Raw genomic sequence first — 24507 nt, 5'->3', positions numbered from 1 at the left:
TATTAATATTTCTAATTGATAATGTAATGTATTAATAATGTTATTTGAAGTATTTTATCATTTATAATTATGGAGGTACAAAAGATAATTTTTTATGATTTTTCAGTTTCAATATGGCGTGCAAGTAGCAGTTTTATGATGGAAAATATGATTTAATACTAGGGCAAAATGCAATGGGAACAAAGGCTAAATCAGAAGTTCGATGTTCGAGCTTTTATGTATCAAGGACACACTGCATAATAGAAGTGTCTGAAGATTTTATCAAAATTATTGATAATAAGGTATATCTTAGCTTATTGAACATTCTCAATCAATCTTGTGCAAGTGTAATTCAAACATGAACATTGAAGTCTCGCATTCAACATCAAAATTAGTTAGTTTTCTAATAAATTTCTTTTGCTTGCTTGCACAGTTCCAACAGTACATATGTAAATTACAATAAGATTCCAAAAAATACATATCACAAGTTAAACGATATTCTTTTTATATATAATAGGATTATGTATACCTGGTGACCAACTCCCTTGTAAAGAATTTTTTGTTTTCAAATTAATCAATAATAGAAATTACTACAAAATGATATTCAAAAATCTGGGAAGAGATCTATTGGAGATGAATCGATAGATATTGATAATAAACGTATAAAAATTGAAAACAAAGTATTATTTGATGATGATGATGATGTATTAATAATATGTTGTTCAATTTCATACAAAGTGATAATGACACTGTAGTAATTAACGATGATGAAAGTTCAATGGTGTAAAAATTTGAAAAGTCTTTCAAAGAGGAGAAGAAATATCTTGTAAATTCGGAAGAATATAACTTTATAGCAAATAGTGAAAGCAATGATCAGAATGTATCAACTGAACCATCAACTTCTAGCACTATAATTTCATCAAATAAAACTTACATAAAGCCAATAGCACGCCAATAATGTAAACATGATTCCAAGACGAAAGAGTTCAACGGGTAATTGTAATATAGATTTAATATATATATATATATATATATATATATATATATATATATATATATATATGAGTAAGTTCTTCAAGGGCATACATCAAATAAAAGGCAAAGATTTAGAAGTTAATCTTTAATTTTTCCAAACGTTTCGACATAGTATTTTATGTCATCATCAGTGGATATAAATATGGTCTTACATCAGTAGCTAGCGCTAGGAACACAATTTTGCACTATCATATATACATTAACTTGTTTTTTTATATATTAATTTGTTGAACAGAGTATGGCAAAATATTTGTGAAATATATAATATATTTTGCACAGAGAACGTAGTTTATGTGACAGAGCCCGAGGCTGTAGTTTATGTGACTACAGCCTCGGGCTCTGTCACATAAACTACGTTCTCTGTGCAAAATATATTATATATTTCACAAATATTTTGCCATACTCTGTTCAACAAATTAATATATAAAAAAACAAGTTAATGTATATATGATAGTGCAAAATTGTGTTCCTAGCGCTAGCTACTGATGTAAGACCATATTTATATCCACTGATGATGACATAAAATACTATGTCGAAACGTTTGGAAAAATTAAAGATTAACTTCTAAATCTTTGCCTTTTATTTGATGTATGCCCTTGAAGAACTTACTCATATTTCTCAACATCAAAATTAACTACTTTAACATATATATATATATATATATATATATATGTATCATTAGGCAAAAATCTACTAAATACAGAAGTGTCAGCAAAATCATGGAATTTGTCATCTCTAGGTCGTTTAGATAGGAGGCCTTGCAAATGGAGTGGAACTAACATTATTTCTGGTCAACGATTCCTTTCTTTGTCTTTTGGAAATATCTTCTGAGAAGCTGTATTCTGAATTGTCCTAAAAAATATTTTATCAGGTTAAAATAAATAGATATTGTAAAAAGTGAGTTGAAATTTGTGGTTAATTATATACCTGAGTGTGAATTCTTTTTCGACTAATTTCTTTTAGTGCTTCAAGCACACTTCTTGTGGCAGATGCAATTGATTCCTGAATGGGCAAAGGAACTATTGGCCGATGCTGATCTGTGTTCAGCATATGTAGTCTTTGTTCTGTTACTGATGAGACAAAAAATACATAGTATGAAATAAAAAAAAATTAAGTATTAAGTATTAATTAGACCATAAATTTCTTCTGTAAGTACAAACCTGGAGGTCCAATTTTTATCTTAACAGAAGAATTAGTTACAGGAGGTTTTTCTTGGCTGATTTCTATTTAAATTTACTATAGGTAATTGTCCAACACCCTTATAACGCTGCTCTATTGTAGGTCTTTCATTTTGAAAACTTTCACTGTAGTGTACAATTCTTTGCGTTAAGCCTGGACTATTTACATCAGTATACAAACTGAAAAATAAATACAACTCATAAATATCATTTATTTAATATTTGTGTAATTTACAATTTCTTACCTTGGATTTATTCTATGTCTTGTTGAAGCAGTGGTCCTGCCGCAGCCTGCATTGTTTTTACACCAGCAGCTCTCGATCGAAACTGTGGAGGAATTTAATTTTGTGCTGCTCATAGGTGAACGATCCACATTTTCAGATAATGAATGCCTGCAAAAAGATTGTATAACAGATCTATAACAATGTGCATAAAGTTAGCGTAACCAACATTTTTTTGTGATCAATTTGTATTGATTATTAATTATTTTAATTTTTTAAATGTTTAATTATGGCACATAAAGTTCCGGAAGTTTATCTTATAACATAATGCCGTGAACCACTAGTTAGTCATAAATATAAATTTACTCTCTGAATTTCTTTCAAAATAATGGTGCTTGTAACTATATCCTTCGCTTCCTTCATTACAAATCTGACTGCTGAAAAAACTTCTTTCCATTCAATTGAAGGGACCATTTATTTGTATAAAATTATGAAAATGAGCACTTTCAAAGTACAAAACTCAGCATGAGTTGGTCACCTTAATAAATACAATTATCCTTACCTAGATAGTCTATTAAAAGGTGAGCTACCCCCGAAGTCCTGAGATCTGTTCAAAGGTGATCCATTATAAATGCAACTCTGGTCATTTCATTATCATTTTTAAATATTCCTGTCGTGTAACGATTCTGCATTTCTTGTGTACTAGGGCTCAGCCCACCCATCAAATTGCATGGGGGGCTCAAGCCCACACAAACCACATGGGTCCGAACTCTGAAACACAATGAACTAAAACAGCCCGCGCAATGTGACACAACCCTCATCGCATTGGTATTGACAGGCCCATGCGTAGATAAACAAATATAAATAGATCGCTATGTCTGAGTACAAACGTTTCATCGATTTAAATGCGCAACTTTGATGGCAGCACATGTACATTTTGTAAATTAAGCCCTGGTCTCTTCTTTTATCTATGACAATAACTTACCCTACAAAAAATTAAAAATATATATATTGACAACCAAATTGAGATAAAACTAAATTCCTAGGATTAAAATTCATTTACGTGACATTCTTCTTTATTATCTCTCTATTTAATAGTTATTTTGCTATCTAATCAATCATTATAATAAAGTTACATTTGACGAAGTCTTTGAATAGTTTCTGTGTATAAGTGTTTTTTAAACATCACATTTACCCATTTTATGATCATGATGAAAACATTAACACTAAAACTTCCATATAAGATGAAAAACTATAAAGCCAGGTGTTTTCAATAAACAGAATAAACATTTATGCATTTGATGCCTTTGCAGACTTTTTGTACTGTTTCAAAGCAAGAATTATGTCCTTCGCTGTGAACTTCCTTATTTTCTTTGCAAATGGTATTTAGAATTAAAATTACTTGGCCCTTTCATTCTATTAGTACACTGTTGTGGTTTTGTATTAGATTGTTTTGTTTACCCTCTATCAGAATTATCGCCTGATTCTACATCAGAATAATCTGATGTAAAATCATCTGGTTAAAAGTTAGAAGCGAGGCTGAGCGAGAGGCCGCACCATAGATGATGGTCGACTGATGTTTTGGATGAGACACTTGCAATTTAAAAATCAGCTCGGACAACGTGAGGAAATGAAAAACTCAAAAGTGACAGCTGCTAATTCATTTGTCAAAAATTTAAATTAATTTTTTTGGTTATGTGTCAAAAATTATTTAAAATTATAATTTTCGAAAATATCCATAACAATCTGGTATAGTATTTCATTTACCATATATGTGATCTAATTAATACTTTTGCAGATATTGCCTATACTCGATTTCATTCAGTGATAACTAAAAATAAAATTTAAAAACTAAAACAATTGAGATTAAAAAATTATAGGTGTAAAAAGTACTCATAATTAGTTTATCTTAGAATTAGGAGCAGAAAATTTGATAATTCACGGTATGAAGATATTGCATTGCACTACACTATGTATTATAAACATTACACTTGTAATTTCACAAAATACTAACTTAAAAAATCACAAAAAGATAGTGTGCAATATAAGTTAAAAACATAATCGACAAATTTACAGTTGGTTTAGAGACAATGAACTCAATTAGTTTCTTAGAAATCAAACTTATACATACTGCAGATAATAAATTAATAACAAATCGGTACCAAAAACCAATTAACTCTGACTGGTACCTCAAATATTTCTCTTATAACCCACTCAAAATGAAAATTGTTACTATAGTTACAGACAAAACATTTTGGAACAGCAACATGAACTTAATTACAAAAATTTTATTCTCTTTGTCATTGTAATTAGCATATAGGACTTGAACCTTTATTAGAGAAATAGAGTAATTGCTGATTAATAAATTCTATGATATTCATTCGTAATATAACAATCTTGAATAATTGCATTAACACTAGCAATGAATAAACTGCATAGATGTCCATTATGAAGTATATCGGTATATAAATAATACACAGCTACACAAACTATTGTTGTGCTTGATTTCTTGTTTAGAGTAATAAATCTGAATATCAATTCATTCTTCATTATTTATAAAAATAGGCAACTTTGTAATACTTTACATTCAGGATCAGGAAAATCAAATTGTAAGCTTTGACAACATCGAACGACTTAGAAATATTGTATATCAAATGAATTGTCTTGATTGTAATTTAATTTACATAGGAGAGACGAGCCAGAAGTTGATTAAACGATTGCAACAACAGAAAAATAATTCTAAAAATTCAAGACAATTTAAAACTGTGCTTGCAGACCACATTAATAATTTAAAACACAATATAGACTTTTTTAACCGAATAATGAAGGATAATTTCAAACGATTTATAAGCAGTAAATAAAACGAATCGACAACATGTTGTGTGACACAAATATCTTTTTCCTTTACTTTTTAGACAATATTTCAAAATTCTTTACAAAACAATCTTTTACATCTTATCTATTATTTTAAACTTGTGATTTATTTACTGAATTTTTCAGTTATGATTTATCTGAATTAATTAATGAGCAATTAAACAAATAAAGATTTCAAAACATTTCTCTTACTTAACCCTCCGTTGGTCGGATATTTTTTCACCTTCGAACGGTCGGAAAGGTCTGGCTGGACCACCATTCATTTTACATGCATTTATATGGGATAAATGAGTTTTTGGTGTCTTATATATTAACGATTATTAGTAGTAAATATTTATAGTTTTGATTTTTTCTTTTTCTTACCGTCTTTTGCATGTGTTGTACTTGCTTATAATAAAAATATTACATTATATATTATATTACAAAAATCAAGAAATATAAAAAAATCGTTGCTTTTTTTGTTAATTTTTCTGTTTTATATCAATGAAAAACAATATTTATTCTTTTTCGGCGCCTTTGAAATGAATGTGAAATTCAAATGAAAACGAAATGAGGTGCGTCGCCTTTGAAATGAGCTGTAAAACTCAAAATGAAAATATAATTTCACTACAGGTTTTCCAATTAAAAATTCGAACGCAGTACGGGTAGAAAAATTATTGATAATGTGTACATTACTCATCCGATTTTCAGTGTTTGCGATTACCAATAAGTTTGGTAGGTTTTCAAGAAACTTTCGTCGTGAAAATACTAACATTCATGTTACAACACATAGCAAAGAATATATACAACGCAGTTTGAATAGAAAATACCATGAAAAAAGACAAAATACTGATTTACATATATCAAAAAGCGTATATTTCATACAAAATGTCGGGGTGGTCTAGACAGACCTTTCCGACCGTTCGAAGTATAAAAAATTTAATATCCTTATAATTATCCTTCTGTACATTTTTTCGTCCTGATTTTTTCATTGATCGTCAGCTAATGAAATTTTAGGAAAAGATAGGATTACTAGATTTTTTTTTTTTAATTGAAGTCGAAAAAAAGTCTGGCCAGACCACGCCGACCGACGGAGGGTTAAAATTATAGGTAATAAGTCCTTTACAACTTATTGGCTATAGTTTAAAACTTATAATTTATTCACTTAATTTTTCAGTTATGATTTAACAATGTCAAGATTCGAAGACATTCCCCTACAACCGAAATCCCCAAGAGAATATTTCGAACCCCTGCTTGTAGAAGACCTACTGGCCACAAAGCATCCTTTAGAAGCCCATTACGGCAAATGCAGTATAATAGGAAAATTAATATACGACGAAAACGATAAAATGTATTACTTGGAAAGTTTACGCATCCCCGCCTTGCCTCAAGATATTCAACTCCCCGATGGCTATTTTAGAATTAGATTAATAACAGGCCTTCTTGGTACAAACTTGCCATTAAATAGCACAGTCGAAGCACTAGGTGAAGTGGTATTGTGGAATAACCAAGTGCCGCACCATGATTCTGAAAATGTTTTGACTAAAACATCTCAAGATCTGTATTTGCAATTGAATGAGCATTATGCAGAAATGGCAGAACAGTTGAATTTGCCGAAAAAGGATTTGTCCGGTTGTTTAATAGATTTACCTGTTGAGATGCGGAAGTGTATCTCAGATGAATTGAAAAGAATGAAAAGTGTATATAAGATTGTGTTTAAACCTTATCATGTTTCGAAAACATCTCATGCCTGTGATATTATAGGTGCAAATTTGGAAATTAAGTACCTTTGCAAGAGCAAGTCCTCAAATGGTGTTAATTGTTAATATAGTTGATTTAATTTGTATTTTTTATTTACTGGCGTTTTAGTCAGTACAGATACAATGTATAAATAAGCTCATTAGAATATATTGTAAAATGTATTATAAAAAATTAAAATCTCCCTCAATCTTTTTCAACTTGATGCAGAAAAATAAATAAATAATTAAAAAAAACGTTTCTTTATTCTTATAACATTTGATATATTAAATATTAACTAGTGGTGTATGGCATTGTGCCTCAAAGCGAATTACAGAACCTTCAAGGAATAAAAATAATCAACAATCAATACTATTTGGTCAATGATTAATAACAATTGTTTTAAATGCTTTCAAATAATTATTATAAATGCTTATAAATTAAACAATGCTTTCATATAAATTATAAAATGCTTTAAAATATTTATTAAAAATGCTTATTTGAATTTAAATTGGCTTTACTGGTTTCCAAATCTGGAACCATAAAGCTTCCTCCTAACAATATTTACAAGAAAAGAAAACATCTTAAAAAAAAATCTAAACAGATTGCATCCTTACTAGGAAGTCTTCCGAGGACCTTATCTCATATTTCTTATTTTTATTATATACACATTTTTAAACTGAATTGCAAAGTTAAGATTATTCAATAGCTTTGGAATTAATCAAATTATGAATATTATTGAAAATTTTAATAAAACCCGATATTCTTATTTGATAATAATTAAAAAATGTTTTTTTTTTAAATTAGAAAATTTTGAAACTTTGAAAATTCTGAAAAAATAATCGAAAATTTGTTTTTCTTGAAACTTTTATTTTTTTCAAAATTTTGAAACCGCCGATTAAATTAACTTTAGATTTTATCAAATTTTGAAATTTTCAGAAAAAATTTCAATAAAACGCACTAATCTTTTTCGATATTAATTGAAAAATGTTTTATTTTACATTAAGATATTTTGAAACTCTTTGAAAATTCTGAAAAATATCGAAAATTCGAATTTCTTGAAACTTTTGATTTTTTTTTCAATATTTTGAAATCGCCGATTAACTTTAGAATTTATCAAATTTTGAAATTTTCAAAAAAAAAATTGCATATTCTTAAAAATATTAATAAAATCCGATATTCTTTCTCGGCTATAATAATTAAAAAATGTTTTTTTCTAAAATTAGAAAATTTTGAAACTCTGAAAATTTTGAAAAAATGGAAAAACTTTTGGATTATTTTTTGAAACTTTTGATTTTTTTTTTCAAAATTTTGAAACCGCCGAATCTAACGATTTCTTCACACCGCCAACACAATAAAATGATTTTTTTGAATCATCAACGAAAAATTGTATCCGCACATAATACAAACACGTCCAATTTTTTATAAAATATACATAATTTTCGAAACGTGAGATATGCAAAGAAAAATCTTGTTCGATTTTTTTGCGATTACAATACACCCTAAGGCAAATTACTGGAACTTTCCGAACCGTGAATTAATCTTTTTTGGAAAATTAAAAAAAATAACTTTTTTGAAAAGTTCTTTTTATTTCATATTTTGATATTTTTTTGAGAATTTTGAACTTTGAAGACGCAATACCGAAGCGCTTAAGCGCCGCGTACGCAATACCGTAGCCTAACAGATGAATATGGGCACGAAACTCAAAAAAATAAACACAAATTTTTTACATATGAAAATCCTTATAAAATATCTGATAATTTGATGTGCATATGTCTAGTAATGATCATTTTTAACCGCCAAATTTACATTTTTTTATTGAATCTCCAAAACCGCTAGACCTGCCTTTGAAAAAAACTGATCAGCAAGTCCTTATCAATACGAATTGAATCATTCAAATCGGTTGATCCGTGTACTCGAAATCGCCGATGAATATGTGCGTATCCGCACATACGCACACACACATATTTTTCAAATTTGATCGCATTCGATTCAGAATGACTTGAAACGTCGAGAAAAAAATCAGCAAAATGGATAATTTCGCAAAAACCGTATATAACTTATTCGTTATAAACTTAATAATACATTTTAGTTTGATTATTGCAATTAATTTAATCATAATAATAGAACAAAAGTATAAACTTTCATAAACTCCATATTAGTTCATAATCCATTAAAGTTTTTTTAAGCTGATACTTCTGTATAAAAAATTCATAAGTCAAATGTATAGTACAATTATCACTCACTATTTGGAATAAACGTCTTCAAAACGATTCTTCAAGGAAACTGAGATCTTCATCATCATCACTCAACTCTTGATTGACGACAACTTTGCTAAAAATACCAGATCCGGTACTAACTGCAGGTTTCTCTTCAGCCGGCTCACGATTTTCTGCCTGGACAACAATGTTGTGCTTCGATGTATTGGAAGCAATGACTAACCGCCTTCCTAAGAAACCAGCCTTAGGTGCCATCGGTTTATCTAATACAGATTCTGTTACATCGGGACTTGAAACTTCCTGCTTTGGTACTGATATATCATTGGTAATAGAATCTATGTTAGTTACATTATTAACTTTCGTCGGACTTGTACTATTAACATTATCTTTCTTAGAATCTACTACGGTTTGTACTTTGGTAGGTGTTGTACTAGTTTGTGCTTCAGGGGTTTTGGGAGTATCAGCATCCTTGGACTTTGGTTTAATCAAACCTGTTTTAAGGTTTAGGACTCCAGTAAGATGCACGGGCTTGTTCAGGCGATTGTGAATACTGTCGTCTTTAAATTTACTTTCGTCCAAATGCAGTTCAGGGGTTTCTGGGTTTTCTAAAGGTTCTTTTACCGTACTATCGACTTCCATCGATTCACGCTTTTGCATACGTTTTCTTCTTCGCTCCTCTTTTTGCTTCAGAAACATTTCCCTTTTTTTACGCTGTTCCTCGACCCGTTTTCGATACTCTTTTGTTTCATTGTCTTCAACAATTTCTTCAACTGGAGCACTTTTCTAAAGGAAAATTAAATAAATTTAGTACTTTATTAGTAATTGACTAGAGGTAAGGTGACCATATTTATTCAAGTCAAAACCGGGAAGGTAACTTTCTATTATGCTTGCTCAATTTTCTTCATAATTGTTTAGAAATAACTAGCACTTAGGTATCCCAGGCAGTCAAAAAGTTCATTTTTATAATTTTTGTTAATTTTCGTAAAATTTCGGAAAATACAAGTCCAAAATTATGAATGTGAGAGCAGTGCTGGATTTACAGTAGGGGCAGTCGGGGCTACTGCCCAGGGCGGCAGATTATCGGGGGCGGCAAAATTTGGACTATATTAGGTTGTCAAATATCTCCCTTCCGCTTTTTTGCTCTTGGTTTATAATACAAAAAGGCGGAAGGAAGATATTTGACAACCTAATATTTAACTATTTACTATTTATATATAACTATTAACTATTTTTTTAATAACATTTTTTATTTCAAGAAATATAATTAACAAAACATAATACAATTGCAATGCAAAATTTGGGTCCAAATAACCGATTATTATAATTTATTATTTTGCTTTTTCTACCTCTCCAAACGTAAATTATTAAATAATAGTTAATAAGTTATTATCAAATTTGGCAATTTTGCTAAAATGAAGTTTCGTAAATGAGCTGGAAGTTTAAGAAAAATATGTTCTTCAGATCTCGAGCCCCTATAAGACGACAAAGTTCACTTCCAAGCTTATAGCGCCAAAAAAATTAAACTAGTGACTAGTGGCGTTGTTACTTAAGGCAAATTACTGGAACTTCTCATACTGAAAATTACATTTTATAACGAGCTTTAAACTTTTCTGAAAAATGAAAAAAGGGTATTTTATAGATATTTTAATAATAAAGTATGAATTTTGTTTACATTTTTATGGGTTTTGTTAGGCTGCGACGCGACGCTTACACCCATCTATATTTTGTCTCCATTAATAAATGTTCAAAATTTCAAAAATATTTCAAAATAAAAAAAAAAAATCAAAATTTTCAAAAATTAATTTTTTTTAAGTTTTCAAAAAAAAATTTAATATCAATTTTTGGAACGGAAATAATATATAAAAACAATTTAAGTAAAATTTCAAAGATTTGTCAATGCCAAATTTCGAAATCCGGCCCTGTGTGAAAGGCTAATTTAACACGCCGTTTTCATTTAACCTTATCTGTATATAACGTTTGTTAACTTTTCGAACAAAATTCATCAAAAAAATATATCTGAAATATACTTATTTTGAACAAATTTATTTATAAAACCTATTTGGAGTAAAATTTTGGCGCATTGTTTTAAAACCACGTTAGATTTATTATAAATAGTTAAAATATAACAAATGTATTATATATCATTAAATATGTTATAAAATTTTCTATAAATCTGTATTTAAGGTTTATTAAGTTTTCAAACGAAATTCAACAAGAAAAATATTTGAAGTATATTTATTAACTTCTCGCAGGACAAGTTATAGTAATCGCAAAAAATCGAAAATGAAAATTTTTATAGATCTTTACGTTTCAAAACCTTCTGAACATTTTGGCATACCTTAGGAAAAATGGATGTGTGTGTGTGTATGTGTGTGCGTGTATGTATGTATGTTCGGATACAAATTTTCGTCGACGATTTCGGGAATACAGATCAACCGATTTGAATAATTCAAAAAACATTCGATTCGTATTGATAAGGAGACGTGCTGATTAGTTTTTGGCGAAAGCAGGTCTAGTTGTTCCAAAGATACGGGGCAAAAAGTGCCGAAAACGGTAACTCAGTTTTTAAGAGAACGGCTTTTAAAAATTTAAAATTACGGTACGGAAAGTTCCAGCAATTTTCCATAAGACATTCTACACCACCAAATGGCATTTCTCTAACTTTTTTATTTGAATCTCCGAAACCTTTGCAAAACAAAAGACCTTTGCAAAATAAAAGTAAATTTTTCATTCCGTCAATACAAATAAAATACTTTTTAAATCATTCAAATCGGATGTTCCGTTCTTTCAAAATTTGAAATACCATTTCTGGCACTGTTTGCACCGTATCTTTGAAACGGCTGTAACTGCCGCTGCCAAAAACTAATCAGGACTTCTCCCCATTAATAACAATCGAATGTTTTTTGAATCATTCAAATCGGATGTTCCGTTTTTTCAAAAATCAAATTCTATTTTCTATACTCTTTCTACCATATCTCCGAAACGGCTGCACCAACCTTTGCTAAAATATAATCAGCACGTTTCCTTATCAATAAAAATTGAACGCGTTTTGAATAATTCAAATCGGTTGATCCGTGCTCCCAAAAACATGGGCAAAAAATTGTATCCACACATACAAACACACACAAATTGTTTGAATATCTTGAGAAAAAAAAAATAGTTTTGTTAGAAAATGTTGAAAAAATATTTTTTTTGAAATTTGTAAAAATGTTTTTGAATCTTCAAAATCGCTGGGCCTGCATTTGCAAAAAAAAGTCAATTTTGCAACACAACTAAAATACTTTTTGAATCATTCAATATGGATTCTCTTGCTATTTTTGGCACTTTTTGCACGGTATCTTCAGAACGGCTGGACCTGCCTTTACCAAAAACTAATCAGCACGTCTCTCCATCAATAGAAATCATTCCATGCTCTCGTAATCGTCAACAAAAATTTGTATCCGCACATACATACATACATTTGCACACACACACATTCATACATGTTTTTTAAGGGGGTTTTTACATGTTTTTACAAAAAATGCAAGGTATTTGTTTGTTTTTCTCGAAATGTATTTATCATAGAGACATGCGTTTTTTTTTTAACAAAAATTACAAAATTATAGAATATAACAAAAAAAATTTTTTTTCGCTGTCATTTTTTAACCAAGGGGCGCCAAAATAAAAAAAAAGAAACTACGTCGAAGAAGAAGTTTGAATCCAGTCCCCCTACCAAAATGAAAAAAAAAGCAAGAAGGAAAAAAATGGCAGCTATTTAAAAAAAAAAGTGTTAAAAAAAGACCTTTTTTTGTGGGGCGAGAAGCTATGCGAAAATTTTTTGCGTAGTTTTTTTTAACTTGTGGCACCGCATTGAAAAAAGTCAATTTGAGAAAAACGTATTTAAAGTTTTTAATATAATGTACTAAATACACCACTTAATTTAATGTACTAAATACACCATGGTGTTCAAAGAATGCTGACACATTAAAAAGGTCTCGAGCATGAGGTATCATAATGAAAAAGAGAGCAGCTGGCATACAATAGCTCGCGGAGGGATGAAAAAACTTTTCAGAGGATTCAGGTTTCAGAGGATCATACATATAGAGATATATATATCTATAACTTCGTCAAAAAAATAGATATTGAGATGATTTTTTTTTAAATAATTCTAAGGTTTTTGGCTTTCATAATATCAAAAAATCGCAAATATGAAAATAAAAATAAAAACCAAACAACCCTCTTAAACCTTTAAAATGTAAAGATTTGCAAAAACTTACATTTTCAATCTTTTGCAATTACTGGTACGGGATGTTAAAAATAGTTAAAAATAATTAAAAAATTACCTTTTGCGTTTCCGCCTTACTATTATCATCACGATGATCCTGATTCTTCTTGTATCGATACCTGGATTGCATATGCCTCGATTTAAGTGAAGGCCTGTAATCCGGTTCCGGAGATTCAGAATACCGAGGTGAAGAGTGCATACGCTTCTGCAAATTCTTACGATTTTGATTAATGAATTCTTCCTGCTGACGCAACAACACAATATCATCCAACATTGTCCTATTAATACCCTCCTGCACATTAATCCTCCCCTTGAAATGGGGATTAATAAGCACTTTCCTTGATTCAGGGTTATTATTGGTACTAGTACTGTTGGTTGGAGGGGCTAAATTGAAATTAGATGAATTACCAGCTGGTATCGGTGCACTCATAGCAGGTTGTTGAAAGGCAAAACCTTGTGGCATCGGCATATTGTTTATTTGCATCGGAATTTGCGCAAAACCACAATTCGGTTGATTTGGAATCATGGGTTGCACGTTCCCGACTTGTTGCGGTAATTGGATTTGATTTATTATATAAGGATTTTGAAAAGGAGTACCGGGATTTATTATGAACTGCTGTTGCACAGGATACTGCGGAATGGTTGGTATGTTAGGAAAATTGCTGGTATTGGCAAAAATTGGAACGCCAGCATTCATTTGCTGCATTTGTTGAAACTGTACATTAGGATTGAAGTTTGGCTGCATGAAACCGTGATTGGCTCTCAGTCTGGGGCCTTCTAGGGGATTTCTAAATCTATTGTGCTGATTGAAACGAGGGCGCATATCATTGTGCATCATCTTGTGATTATTGTAGAAGTTATTTCTTCTCTGGGGCGGCGGGTTTATTTTTTTTCTTGCTCCGTGAACACGTTCCACGTTCTTGGCGGGTACCACATCACTCCCATCTAAAGAAAAGAAATTAAACTAGCTGTAAGTGGAATTCTGTCTTAAGGCAATTAAGGCATCGTGCCTTAAGGCAAATTGCTAGAACTTCCCGTAGCAAAAATTATTATTTTTTTAAAAACGATTAACATTTTTGAAAAATTTTATTTCGAAAAAATGAGATTTTTGAGAAACTATAAATTTGTCAAAAAATTACTTTTTTTTTGAAAAAAAAAATTTTTTTTTTGAAAACGAAATTTTTTTGAAAAGAAAAATGTTTTCTTCATTTTGACATATTTTGGAAATTCTGAACTTTTTTTCAAAGCAATCGTACTGCTTGAACTGCATAGAGACGAAATGTCAAAGCGCGCAAGTGCCGCGCCGCCCTCTAACGCATAAGCATTGGTACGGAACCCATAGAAATGTAAAAAAAAATATACTTATTGTTAAAATCTCTATAAAATATCTGATAATTTGATGTGCATATATCTAATAATCATTTTTAACCGCCAAATGGCATTTTTTTTACTTTTTGCATTAGATCTCCGAAACCGCTAGACCTGCCTTCATGAAAATTTGATCAATTCTTCATCTTGTCAATACAAATGAAATGTTTTTTGAATTATTCACATCGGACGCTCGGTTCTCTTAAAAAGTGAGTCACGGTTTTTGGCACTTTTTGCCCCGTATCTTCGAAATGGCTGGACCTGCCTTCGCCAAAAACTAATCAGCACGTCTCCTTATCAATACGAATCGAATGTTTTTTGAATTATTCAAATCGGTTGATCCGTGTTCCCGAAATCGTCGACGAAAATTTGTATCCGCACACACATACATACACGCACACACACACACACACACACATACATTCATTTTTTCTAAGGTATGCCAAAATGTTCAGAAACCTCTGAAACGTAAAGATATATAAAAATTTTCATTTTCGATTTTTTTGCGATTACTATAACTTGCCCTACGGGAATTTAAAAAATACATTATTTAAAGAAAAAAAAACGTCGTAGCAGAAATAAAACAGGTAGCATATAAGATTTTTTTTACAAAAACCGACATTCTAGAAAACTGATTTTCAGGTTTTAGAGATTTCTGGACATTTTGGCATACTTACAATTAGAAAAAATTGATGTATGTGTGTATGTATGTTTGGATACAATTTTTCGTCCACGATTTCGGGCGCATAGATCAATCGATTTGACATTCGATTCCTATTGATGGGGAGACATGCTGATTAATTTTTGGCGAAGACAGGTCCAGCCGTTTCGAAGATACGGAGCAAAAAGTGCCAAAAATAGTAATTAAGTTTTTAAGGTAACGGAGCGCCCGATTTGAATGATTCAACAAACATTTTACTTGTATTGACAAAATGAAGAACTGATTAAATTTTTGGGAAGGCGGGTCCAGCGGTTTCGGAGATACAGAAAAAAATGTAAAAAAAAAATTATATTTGGCGGTCTAAAATGATCATTAGACATATGTATATCAAATTATCATATATTTTATACAGATTTTAAACATGAGTACTAATTTTGTTCAAATTTTGGGGTTCCGTATCAAGATTTTTAATTTTTAAAGTTTACTTATACAGTTCAAACAAATTTCAAATAATCAGAATTTTTTTTTCCAAATTTTCAAAAATATACAATGTTTTATATTTTAAATATAAATTTTATTACTACAATTCAATTTGAAAATGTATATATTTCATATGAGTTATTCTAATCATAAAAAATATATCCTCAGATGAATTCATTCGGCATTTCTTGTACTATATAATATATAAACGAATACATATATAGTAATTATAATTATCACTTTGAAAATATTTAAAACAATTGTTATTAATCATTGATCAATATTCATTGATTATTAATTTTTTTTCCTCGAATATTTAATTCTGGTTTGAAAAGTTCCAGCAATTTGCCTTAAGGCTCGATGCCATGCACCACTAGTTGAATATTATTTTTACCAGAAAACAAGTTACAATTTTTATGTACTCAAAATCCTATTTGCTAATTTTATGTTTTTCCAACGTTTCAAGTCAATCTGAATCGAATGAGACCAAATTTGGAAACTGATTTTTTCAATAATGTGTAATATAAAAAATGGTTAAAAATTGAAAAACCTTGCTCTACAGCAACTTAGTATACTTATACCACACTCATAAATTAATCTATTGATTTTTTATTAATTAAGTAAACTATTTAAACATGTCAGAAAGTTCATGCAACTTTCCTTGAGGCAAAATGCCCCTTACAATTAATTTAATATATTATTCATACCGTGATAACCCACCTTTTCTAACAACTGGGTTTCAATTTAGATAATTTGCTCAAAAAAACTGACAAAATTTAGTACCATAGTTTGCACATACTTTTGTGTTAAGTAAAAGAAAAAAACATCAAATTACAATATGCACCAATAAGAAATGAACTAAAAAAGAATTATCTTACTATTTGATTCTGTCACACGTTCCGATACAAATTTCCCTCGTTCAGTCCTAGACTCATCACAGTCATCACTGTCATTAGACTTTTCTACACAAAAAATTATAACAATTAAAATCAGTACATTAACCATGACAGAAACAGATTTTAAGTATGTACAAAGAGACTCAGACTTAGTGTTTTTACATTATAAGTATAATATAAGAATATAAATATAACCTACTTTTTCTGAAGTAAGTAATTTAACACTATTCCTACCGGAACCGGTCAAATGACCGTTTTTGATTTTTCGATTAGTATTTTTCATATCAAACGTAATTGAATCGTCATCAAACTTTATGACTTTTCCTAATATGTGAGTATAAAACATTTTTCAATGTTAATTTGTTTTTTCAATTTTTATTTTTGGAAAAAAAATTGTATGCTGTCTTACCTACCGCGACCGGTCATTTGACCGGTAGTACGAAAGACGATGTTCGTACGGCATTTTTTGTAGTAATTGTTAAGAATATGATCAAACTTGCAAGAAAATGTAAATTCAGAAGAATTTAGAGTGGTAAAAACTGCCTTCTGCAAATTTATATGCATTTTTTCCAATCCTGTATGCACGCTGCGCATATGAGGCAAAGAGTATAAATATTGCACTTCTACGGTATAAAAAGTGGGTTTTCTTATTTTTGCTTAATGTCTATGTGTAGACAGATTTTTACTAAGAAATCCAAACAACAAATTGATAGGTTTTGTTTTGAATCCAAAGGTTGGTTTAACTACATTGACAGCAATCAAAATTGTTGTAAAAGATCACGTATTACTATCAACAAACATATATTATCAATAAAGGTAAGGTGTAAAATTATTCAACACATGTTCAATAATATTCAAGAAAACGTAGTACAAAATTTTAGTAACTGGTCAATATACAATGTAAATATAATTAAGCCCAACAAATCGCACAAATGGGGTGTAAAATTTTAATAACCATCCAGTATACATAGAAAACTGAGAAATGCTTTGAAGATTTATAACCAATGAAACCGTATTATCAAAATCCCTAGTACGATGTAAAAAATTCAAACGTTTTTACCATCCTACTTATAGCTAAACTTTTAGTAAAAAAAAAAAACTGATGGTAGGTACAATTAATTAAGCAATATTAAAGCTACAAATACTGGGAGAACTAAAAATCAATGATTCAAATAATATTTACAATTTTGGAAGCTAAGAAAGAAAATTCTAATTTTCACTTACATACACATATGTTGAACAAATTACACTAATACGGGAGTCAATTCAATTGGAATTATCGTCGTGTTTGGTGTAAATGTCATTCATAAAGTATTCAGAAATCATTCGGTAAAATATGAATTTTAGAGAGAATTTATCAAGGATTTACATTATTTTGTATTTATTCAGGATAAATTCATTATTTTCACATAAAGAAATTACGGGAAGACGATGTACAAGGCAGGTACTTTCTATTCCAATTAACTTCTCGTATAGGTCCAACAAGAATTCAGAAAAAAATCAACCAAGTACAAATACAAAACAGATTCCCTAAAAGAAAATGTTCCAGATAATGTTTCAGAAAGATGATAGGGCCAACAAAATGAGCCAAAAAAGTAAAAATTGCGTGTGCAGAAAATACACTCTAAGAAAAAAAATCGTAAAAAATTGGATAAAACAGAATAAAATGTATATTTTGCATTCTAAAATAAAACAAATATTTTGTATTTGTATTTATAAACTTTTAAACTAGCATTAACTCTTCATTCAATACTAAAAAATATAGATTTTGCATGATCGGTCATTGAAGAATAGTAAACATGAAATATCAGTAGGAATAGTGTTAATTGATTATATATAAAAAATTGTCAGATTCTTTTGGAATGTTTATGCAAAAACTGCATGAATAAGTTTCCTGCAATTTTGTAAATAAAACTTGGCTATTCTTATTGGCCAAATTAATAGTAAGCATAAAATAATGAGGTTACTGAGCTCTGGGGGTATCGATAACATCAAATCATGGAGCAACATATTAAAATGTTAGCCCTGTGTCTGTTTGTGCCCGGCAAAGTTTCGTGCACAAAGTAATTACAGTAGATAAACCTATATACCTGCATCTAAGTCCTTTTGAGAGTCGGATAGCTCCAAAACATCTGTGTCATTATTCGTAGTAGAATCTAATATGTCACACATATCATCATTAACTGGATCATTCTAGAATGAAAAAATGTAATGAAAATTTGATTATGTTGATTGAAATAGGTCAAAACTAAGGTTTATACTTGCCTGTGAGTTTACGGAGTCTTCAACGTTTGACGTTTCGACTTCCCCAGAAGTCACCAAATCATTATTGGCATTTAAATCAGTATCATTAACTGCAATATCTTCAATATTATCACCCATAATAATACCTGTTTCCAACTAGTTTCAAGTGAAACAATAAATCAATGTTTTTACTCCTTCCAAGAGTAAAATTTTATCATAACCTAACTTTATTCGGTGAGAGAACTAATATGAAAAAAAGTGTAGGATTCAAATCTGATTATTCACATGTTTGTTTTAAAAAGCTTTTGTTTCAGTTTAAATATAAAATTAGCACACTAATATGACATGAAAATCAGAAATTCGGTTTGACGATTTCGTAAACATATTCATAGAAAATAAAGAGAGCTGTACGACGTGAAGTTGGGAATGATTGTAGGTTAGAAAATGGACGATAAAAAAACCGTTACATTCAAATTAATATGATTCGAAAATTAGTGGTGAATGGCATTGTGTCTCAAGGGAAATTTCTGGAACTTTCCGTACTAGAATTAAAGATTCGAGCAAAAAAATTATTGATCAATACATATTGATTTCAAAATTTTCAGATTTTTTTTGAGTGAGCTTTAAAAATTAAAAGTCTTGATACGATACCCAAACTAGTTGGTATTGGTATTTAGCCTTGAGGCAAGTTACATGAACTTTACGATATGTGTAAATAATCGACTTAATCAACAATAAACAAATTAATTTATGAGTGATTAGAAGTATTCCAAAAGGATTTATTACACATAATTGAAAACGAACGAACACGTTAACTCGGAGTATTTTCTAAAAGCAAATGTTGAGAAATCAATTTTTATAATTGAAGCAGTTTTCGAAGGACGTATGGTTTAGTAAGTTCTAAACCAAATAATCTATCGTTATACCAAGTAAGTCATGTAATTTTAATTTAAACAAACGTCAAAAAAACTACTCATTTTCTCAAACTTTGATGAATTTTTAAAATTAAACTACTTGTCGTAAGGCCGTGTTATTTTACTAAGATTTATAAGACAATGATATATATCGCCAAAAAAAGTTCCATAAAAATCGGATTAATTTTTTTTTCAACAGTTAATTAATTAAAACTAATCAGTATTATTCCCAACTAATATCTTTCGAACAGTGTCTGATTTTTTAAAATCAATTCGGTAGAATAAGCTTAAATGTGGGCGAAAAGTTTAACACTCTTTTTCAAATTACAAAGAAACGGCTCGACAGATCGCCTCACTAAACTGACAAACCATAGTGCTCATTGAGATACATCGAGCTTTTAAATTTCTGAAATCGGTTCAGGCGTTTTTGAGCAAACGTCGATGAAAGGTCTAATTTTGACAAATGCCAAAAAAATGATACCAATTTTTGCAAACTTTGAAGAATTGTTAAAGCTAAACGAGTTGTCGTAGGACTGTAATATTTTAGTATGATCTAGAAGACTATGGTATCTACCGTAAAAAAAAAACTTTAACTTTATTACAAGAAAACGGCCTGGCCGATCTCTACCAAAACCTAATCAGCACGATTCCCAACCAATATCTTTCGAACGGTTTTTGAATTTTCAAAATCGATTCAGAATTGCGGGCTAAAACGTAGACGAAAATTTTTTCACTTTTCTGCGATTTATAAAGAAACGGCTTGGCCGATCGTCGCACAAAACTGACAAACAATAGTCCTCGTCGAGATACATCGAATGGCTTTTAAATTTTTGAAATCGGCCCAGCCGTTTTCGAGAAAACGTCGATTTACGGCAAAAAATCTGTTCACACACACACACGCACATGCACACATACTTTTTCCAAATTTGGTCTCATTCGATTCAGAATGGCTTGAAACGTCGAGAAAACATAAAATTAGCGAATGCAATTTTTTGATGAAAACATAAACTTCACCTTCGGGAGGTTAAAAATGTAACAAAATTAGAACTCTTCTAATCTTCTAATATTGACAAAATTGATTATAACACAGTTTTCAAAATTTATTTTAGCATAAAGTGGTTTATTACATATCGTTTTCAATACATTTACAATTCAATGATAGGTCTATTGAATTTATTAATTTTGTATAAATATAACAGTATAGTTGTCTAACTTAAAAGTAAATAATTCTAGTCTTCACATAAATACAATTTTTGTATTACGATTATTTATAATTTTAAATGATATATACTTTCGAATTTATATATTAACAATATAAATATTATGTAAGATAGCAATGAATTAAATATATTTATTTAACAAATTTTTTAAGTTATCTTTACATTTATATAGATTGCTTTGCCCTTAGTAATAGCACATTTAACATGTTTATGATATTTTTGTTTATACTTATTATGTGCCTACTTTTTTTAGTAATTATTCTTAGTGGTTGTAAATGATAATCAAAAAAATATATATATATATATATATATATATATATACAGGGTGTCCCAGAATTCAACGTCAAGCCAAAGCAGTATTGACCTTAACTCTTCTGAAAAAGTTTAGAAAAAAAATCTCATATTGTTTGGAAAATATGAGCTTTTAAGTTAAAGTTTAACTTTAAAGGTCATAAAAAGCTTTGGTAAAATTATGACCGTTTTTCGGTTATTGTAGTTAACTTATTAATTTTATTCATTTAAAATTTGGAACCGTAACCGTGAATAACATTTCTAGGACCACAGTAAAAAATAATAACACAGTTTTCCCAAGTTTTCAAGAATTAAGACTTTTTGTTGAATTATGTTTTATTTAAAATGTTTAAAATCTTTTGACTTTGAGAAGCTCTCCTTTAAAAATAATGTACTAAAGTGTATTAGAAAGTTTCTATTTTTTACTCGAGAATTTTCAAGAATAAAATCATCAAGTATTTTACCATTTTACAATCCTGATTAAATATGTAAATTTTTTATAAAACTTGCTAACATATTTTAAAACATTTTTTTAAATGAAGGGTCAAAAAATGTCATAATTCTTGAAAACTTGGGACAAATGTGTTATTATTTTTTATTGTGGTCCTAAAAATTTCATTCGTGGTTATGGTTCAAAAGTTTAAATGAACTAATTAAAAAAAATAACCACAATAACCGAAAAACGATTACGATTTCACCAAACATCATAATTTCCAAACGTGAAAAAAAATTTTTTTTTTCTAATTTTTTTATCTCCCCATTTCAGCTTGACGTTGAGTTCTGGGACACACTGTATACAGTAAGGAAGTGCATCTGAAATTCAAATGGTAAATCATCTGTATAAAATAATAAAAAAAATGAATTAATTAATAAGATATAAATTAAAAAAAATGCACGTTTTAATATTTGAACTTTGAATAATAATTCGAACCAAAAATTTCACTTGCAAAATTAAATTTTGTATTATATGTTAGGTAATTTTAACTTGCAGATAAAATTAAATTTGTTGGTATAAATTGGTTTATATAGAAGATATGAACAAAAATTGCATAAATGAAAAACATTTAAAACAATTTAATTATATCAGAAAAATTTAAAAAAAAGAGAAAAGAGAACATTAGCAAATTTTAAAATAAAAATAAATTGAACACATTTTTTTTGAGGCCAACAATTGAATTGCACATATAAACTAAAATTCTTTCTTTAAAAAATAATTTGAATAAAATTCTTCATAAGGAGTATGCAAATAAATTATAAAATTGATGAATTCATAAAATTAGAAAGAAATTATAACTATGTTGCATGGTGCACAAAAATAAATTAATTAATACAATTACCAGTTAAAAAACATCTCAACATATTACATTATTATAGATATTTTTAGTTTTTGTATAAATTGATCTAATTTATCCATTTCTATTTATTCGTATTATTTTTAGCATCATTGGCACAACTGATATTTCTATTATTATTATTTTTTATATTCTGTACATAAATCTAATATTTGAAATATTAGTGAAAATTTTTAAAACCATTTAATAAAGTAATAGAAAATTCAGCTACGGATTTCAAATATAAGTACAAAAGGATTTTTATAAAATTATGCAAATTTTTTTTCGGTGTATTCAAATACGTAGAATGTATTTTGTTAGGCCAATTTGTGTAATAAAATAAATATGTAGTAAAAAGGTTTTTACAAGTATCACACAACATTTTTACTTGGATTCGGTAAAAATAATCATATTTAAAATCAATGTTTTACTATATCAGTTTAACCAGTTAACTGTGTTTGACGAATATACACGTCATGGGAAGTGGCAGAATTTTGCGTATTGACAAGTATACACGTCATGCGTATTAAATAGGGATCATTTGCTATTTAAATTGAAATTTTTGAAAAATACACAAAATATTCTAAAATGTCAGGTTGTTTAGAGTTTAGTGTATAAAGTAAATAGTTGTAAGTGGCATTTTGCCTTGAGACAACTTGTATAAACTTCCCGAAATTTGTAAATAATACTTAATAAATAAGAATTGAAATTTAGTTATTTAAATAATATCTTTTATTGTTTATTTTGAAAATAGTTGATTTTAATCAAAAACTGGTCTTACTTTTTTACTTATTTATTGAATTTGATTCGTTTTATGTTAACAAAAAAGAGAGATATAGTAATAACATTTTAAAATTTTGTAAAATAAACCCATAATTTTCATTTGATATCTTACAAGTGCAACTTACTTTGTGATTGACGTCTATACTCGTCATGAGCTCGATTCAGGACACAAAACTGTATATATATACTGTTAGCCACAGCTAACTGGTTAATATAAAATAAAATGGGGAAATAATTTAGAAATTATTTTTATATTATAAATCATTTCACAGTTTTATTTAACACGTTAATCGCCATGTCATTCATAAGGAGATTCTTTTTGGCTATGCCAGTCATATATAAATGACATATAAATAGTGTTTGTCTAGAAAGTTTGGCATACCTTAGAAAAAATCAATGTGTGTGTGTATGTATGTACGGATACAATTTTTCGTCGACGATTTCGGGCGCCTGGATCAACGAATTTGAATAGTTCAATGATTCCTATAGATGGGGAGTCCTAGTTTTGGGCAGAAATTTCCAAAAAATAATTATTTTTGAATTTCGAAAATAATTCGGATTTAAGCTAAAATTCTAAAGCTCACTTATATACTTGATATAAATAATTATAACTTTGCAAATCATATAATTCATATAATTCTTAAAAATATGTGAAGATCCTTTATTTTGTTTTGTTTATTTACTTTTCAAATAAACTTATATAAACGTCATCGTCCAATTTATATGTTCTTACATTTCGTCTATGAAATAGGAATAATAAATGTTACAGCATTTATAATAATCTATTTGAAAGGATTTAATATTATTTAAATATTTCATTGCGGTACGTTTTT

The 24507-nt window shown here is 29.1% G+C and overlaps 2 protein-coding genes and 1 long non-coding RNA gene across 4 annotated transcripts; 1 reads left to right on the top strand and 2 right to left on the bottom strand.

Moving 5' to 3' along the window:
* Positions 1-1727: 1727 nt before the first annotated feature.
* On the bottom strand, positions 1728-3210 carry LOC113365904. Its single transcript, XR_003366241.1, has 5 exons — positions 2976-3210; positions 2438-2584; positions 2175-2372; positions 1942-2084; positions 1728-1866 (listed from the first exon to the last, which is right to left on the bottom strand). It is a non-coding gene; the product is annotated as an uncharacterized LOC113365904 (long non-coding RNA).
* Positions 3211-4111: 901 nt separating this feature from the next.
* Positions 4112-7104, top strand: LOC113368154. 2 transcript variants are annotated; one of them, XM_026609723.1, is made up of 2 exons: positions 4112-4162; positions 6444-7104. In XM_026609723.1, exon 2 carries the CDS (start codon positions 6457-6459, stop codon positions 7090-7092), a length of 636 nt encoding a protein of 211 aa, XP_026465508.1. In that variant the 5' UTR covers positions 4112-4162; positions 6444-6456; the 3' UTR covers positions 7093-7104. The 2 variants fall into 2 exon arrangements, with proteins under 2 accessions (XP_026465508.1, XP_026465509.1); XM_026609724.1 differs by lacking the exon at positions 4112-4162 and adding an exon at positions 4196-4356.
* Positions 7105-9216: 2112 nt separating this feature from the next.
* On the bottom strand, positions 9217-19388 carry LOC113366159 (histone-lysine N-methyltransferase, H3 lysine-79 specific-like). Its single transcript, XM_026607723.1, has 5 exons — positions 19157-19388; positions 18982-19084; positions 16874-16957; positions 13545-14431; positions 9217-10005 (listed from the first exon to the last, which is right to left on the bottom strand). Exons 1-5 carry the CDS (start codon positions 19271-19273, stop codon positions 9268-9270), a joined length of 1929 nt encoding a protein of 642 aa, XP_026463508.1. The 5' UTR covers positions 19274-19388; the 3' UTR covers positions 9217-9267.
* Positions 19389-24507: the final 5119 nt, after the last annotated feature.

Source organism: Ctenocephalides felis, unplaced genomic scaffold, assembly GCF_003426905.1.
Source record: "Ctenocephalides felis isolate EL2017-DRISC unplaced genomic scaffold, ASM342690v1 CF-g0.4_SCAFFOLD_01170, whole genome shotgun sequence".
Classification (NCBI taxonomy): Eukaryota; Metazoa; Arthropoda; class Insecta; order Siphonaptera; family Pulicidae; genus Ctenocephalides; species Ctenocephalides felis.
The sequence above is the reverse complement of the archived record's forward strand: the minus strand, read 5'-3'. Positions and strand labels throughout refer to the sequence as shown.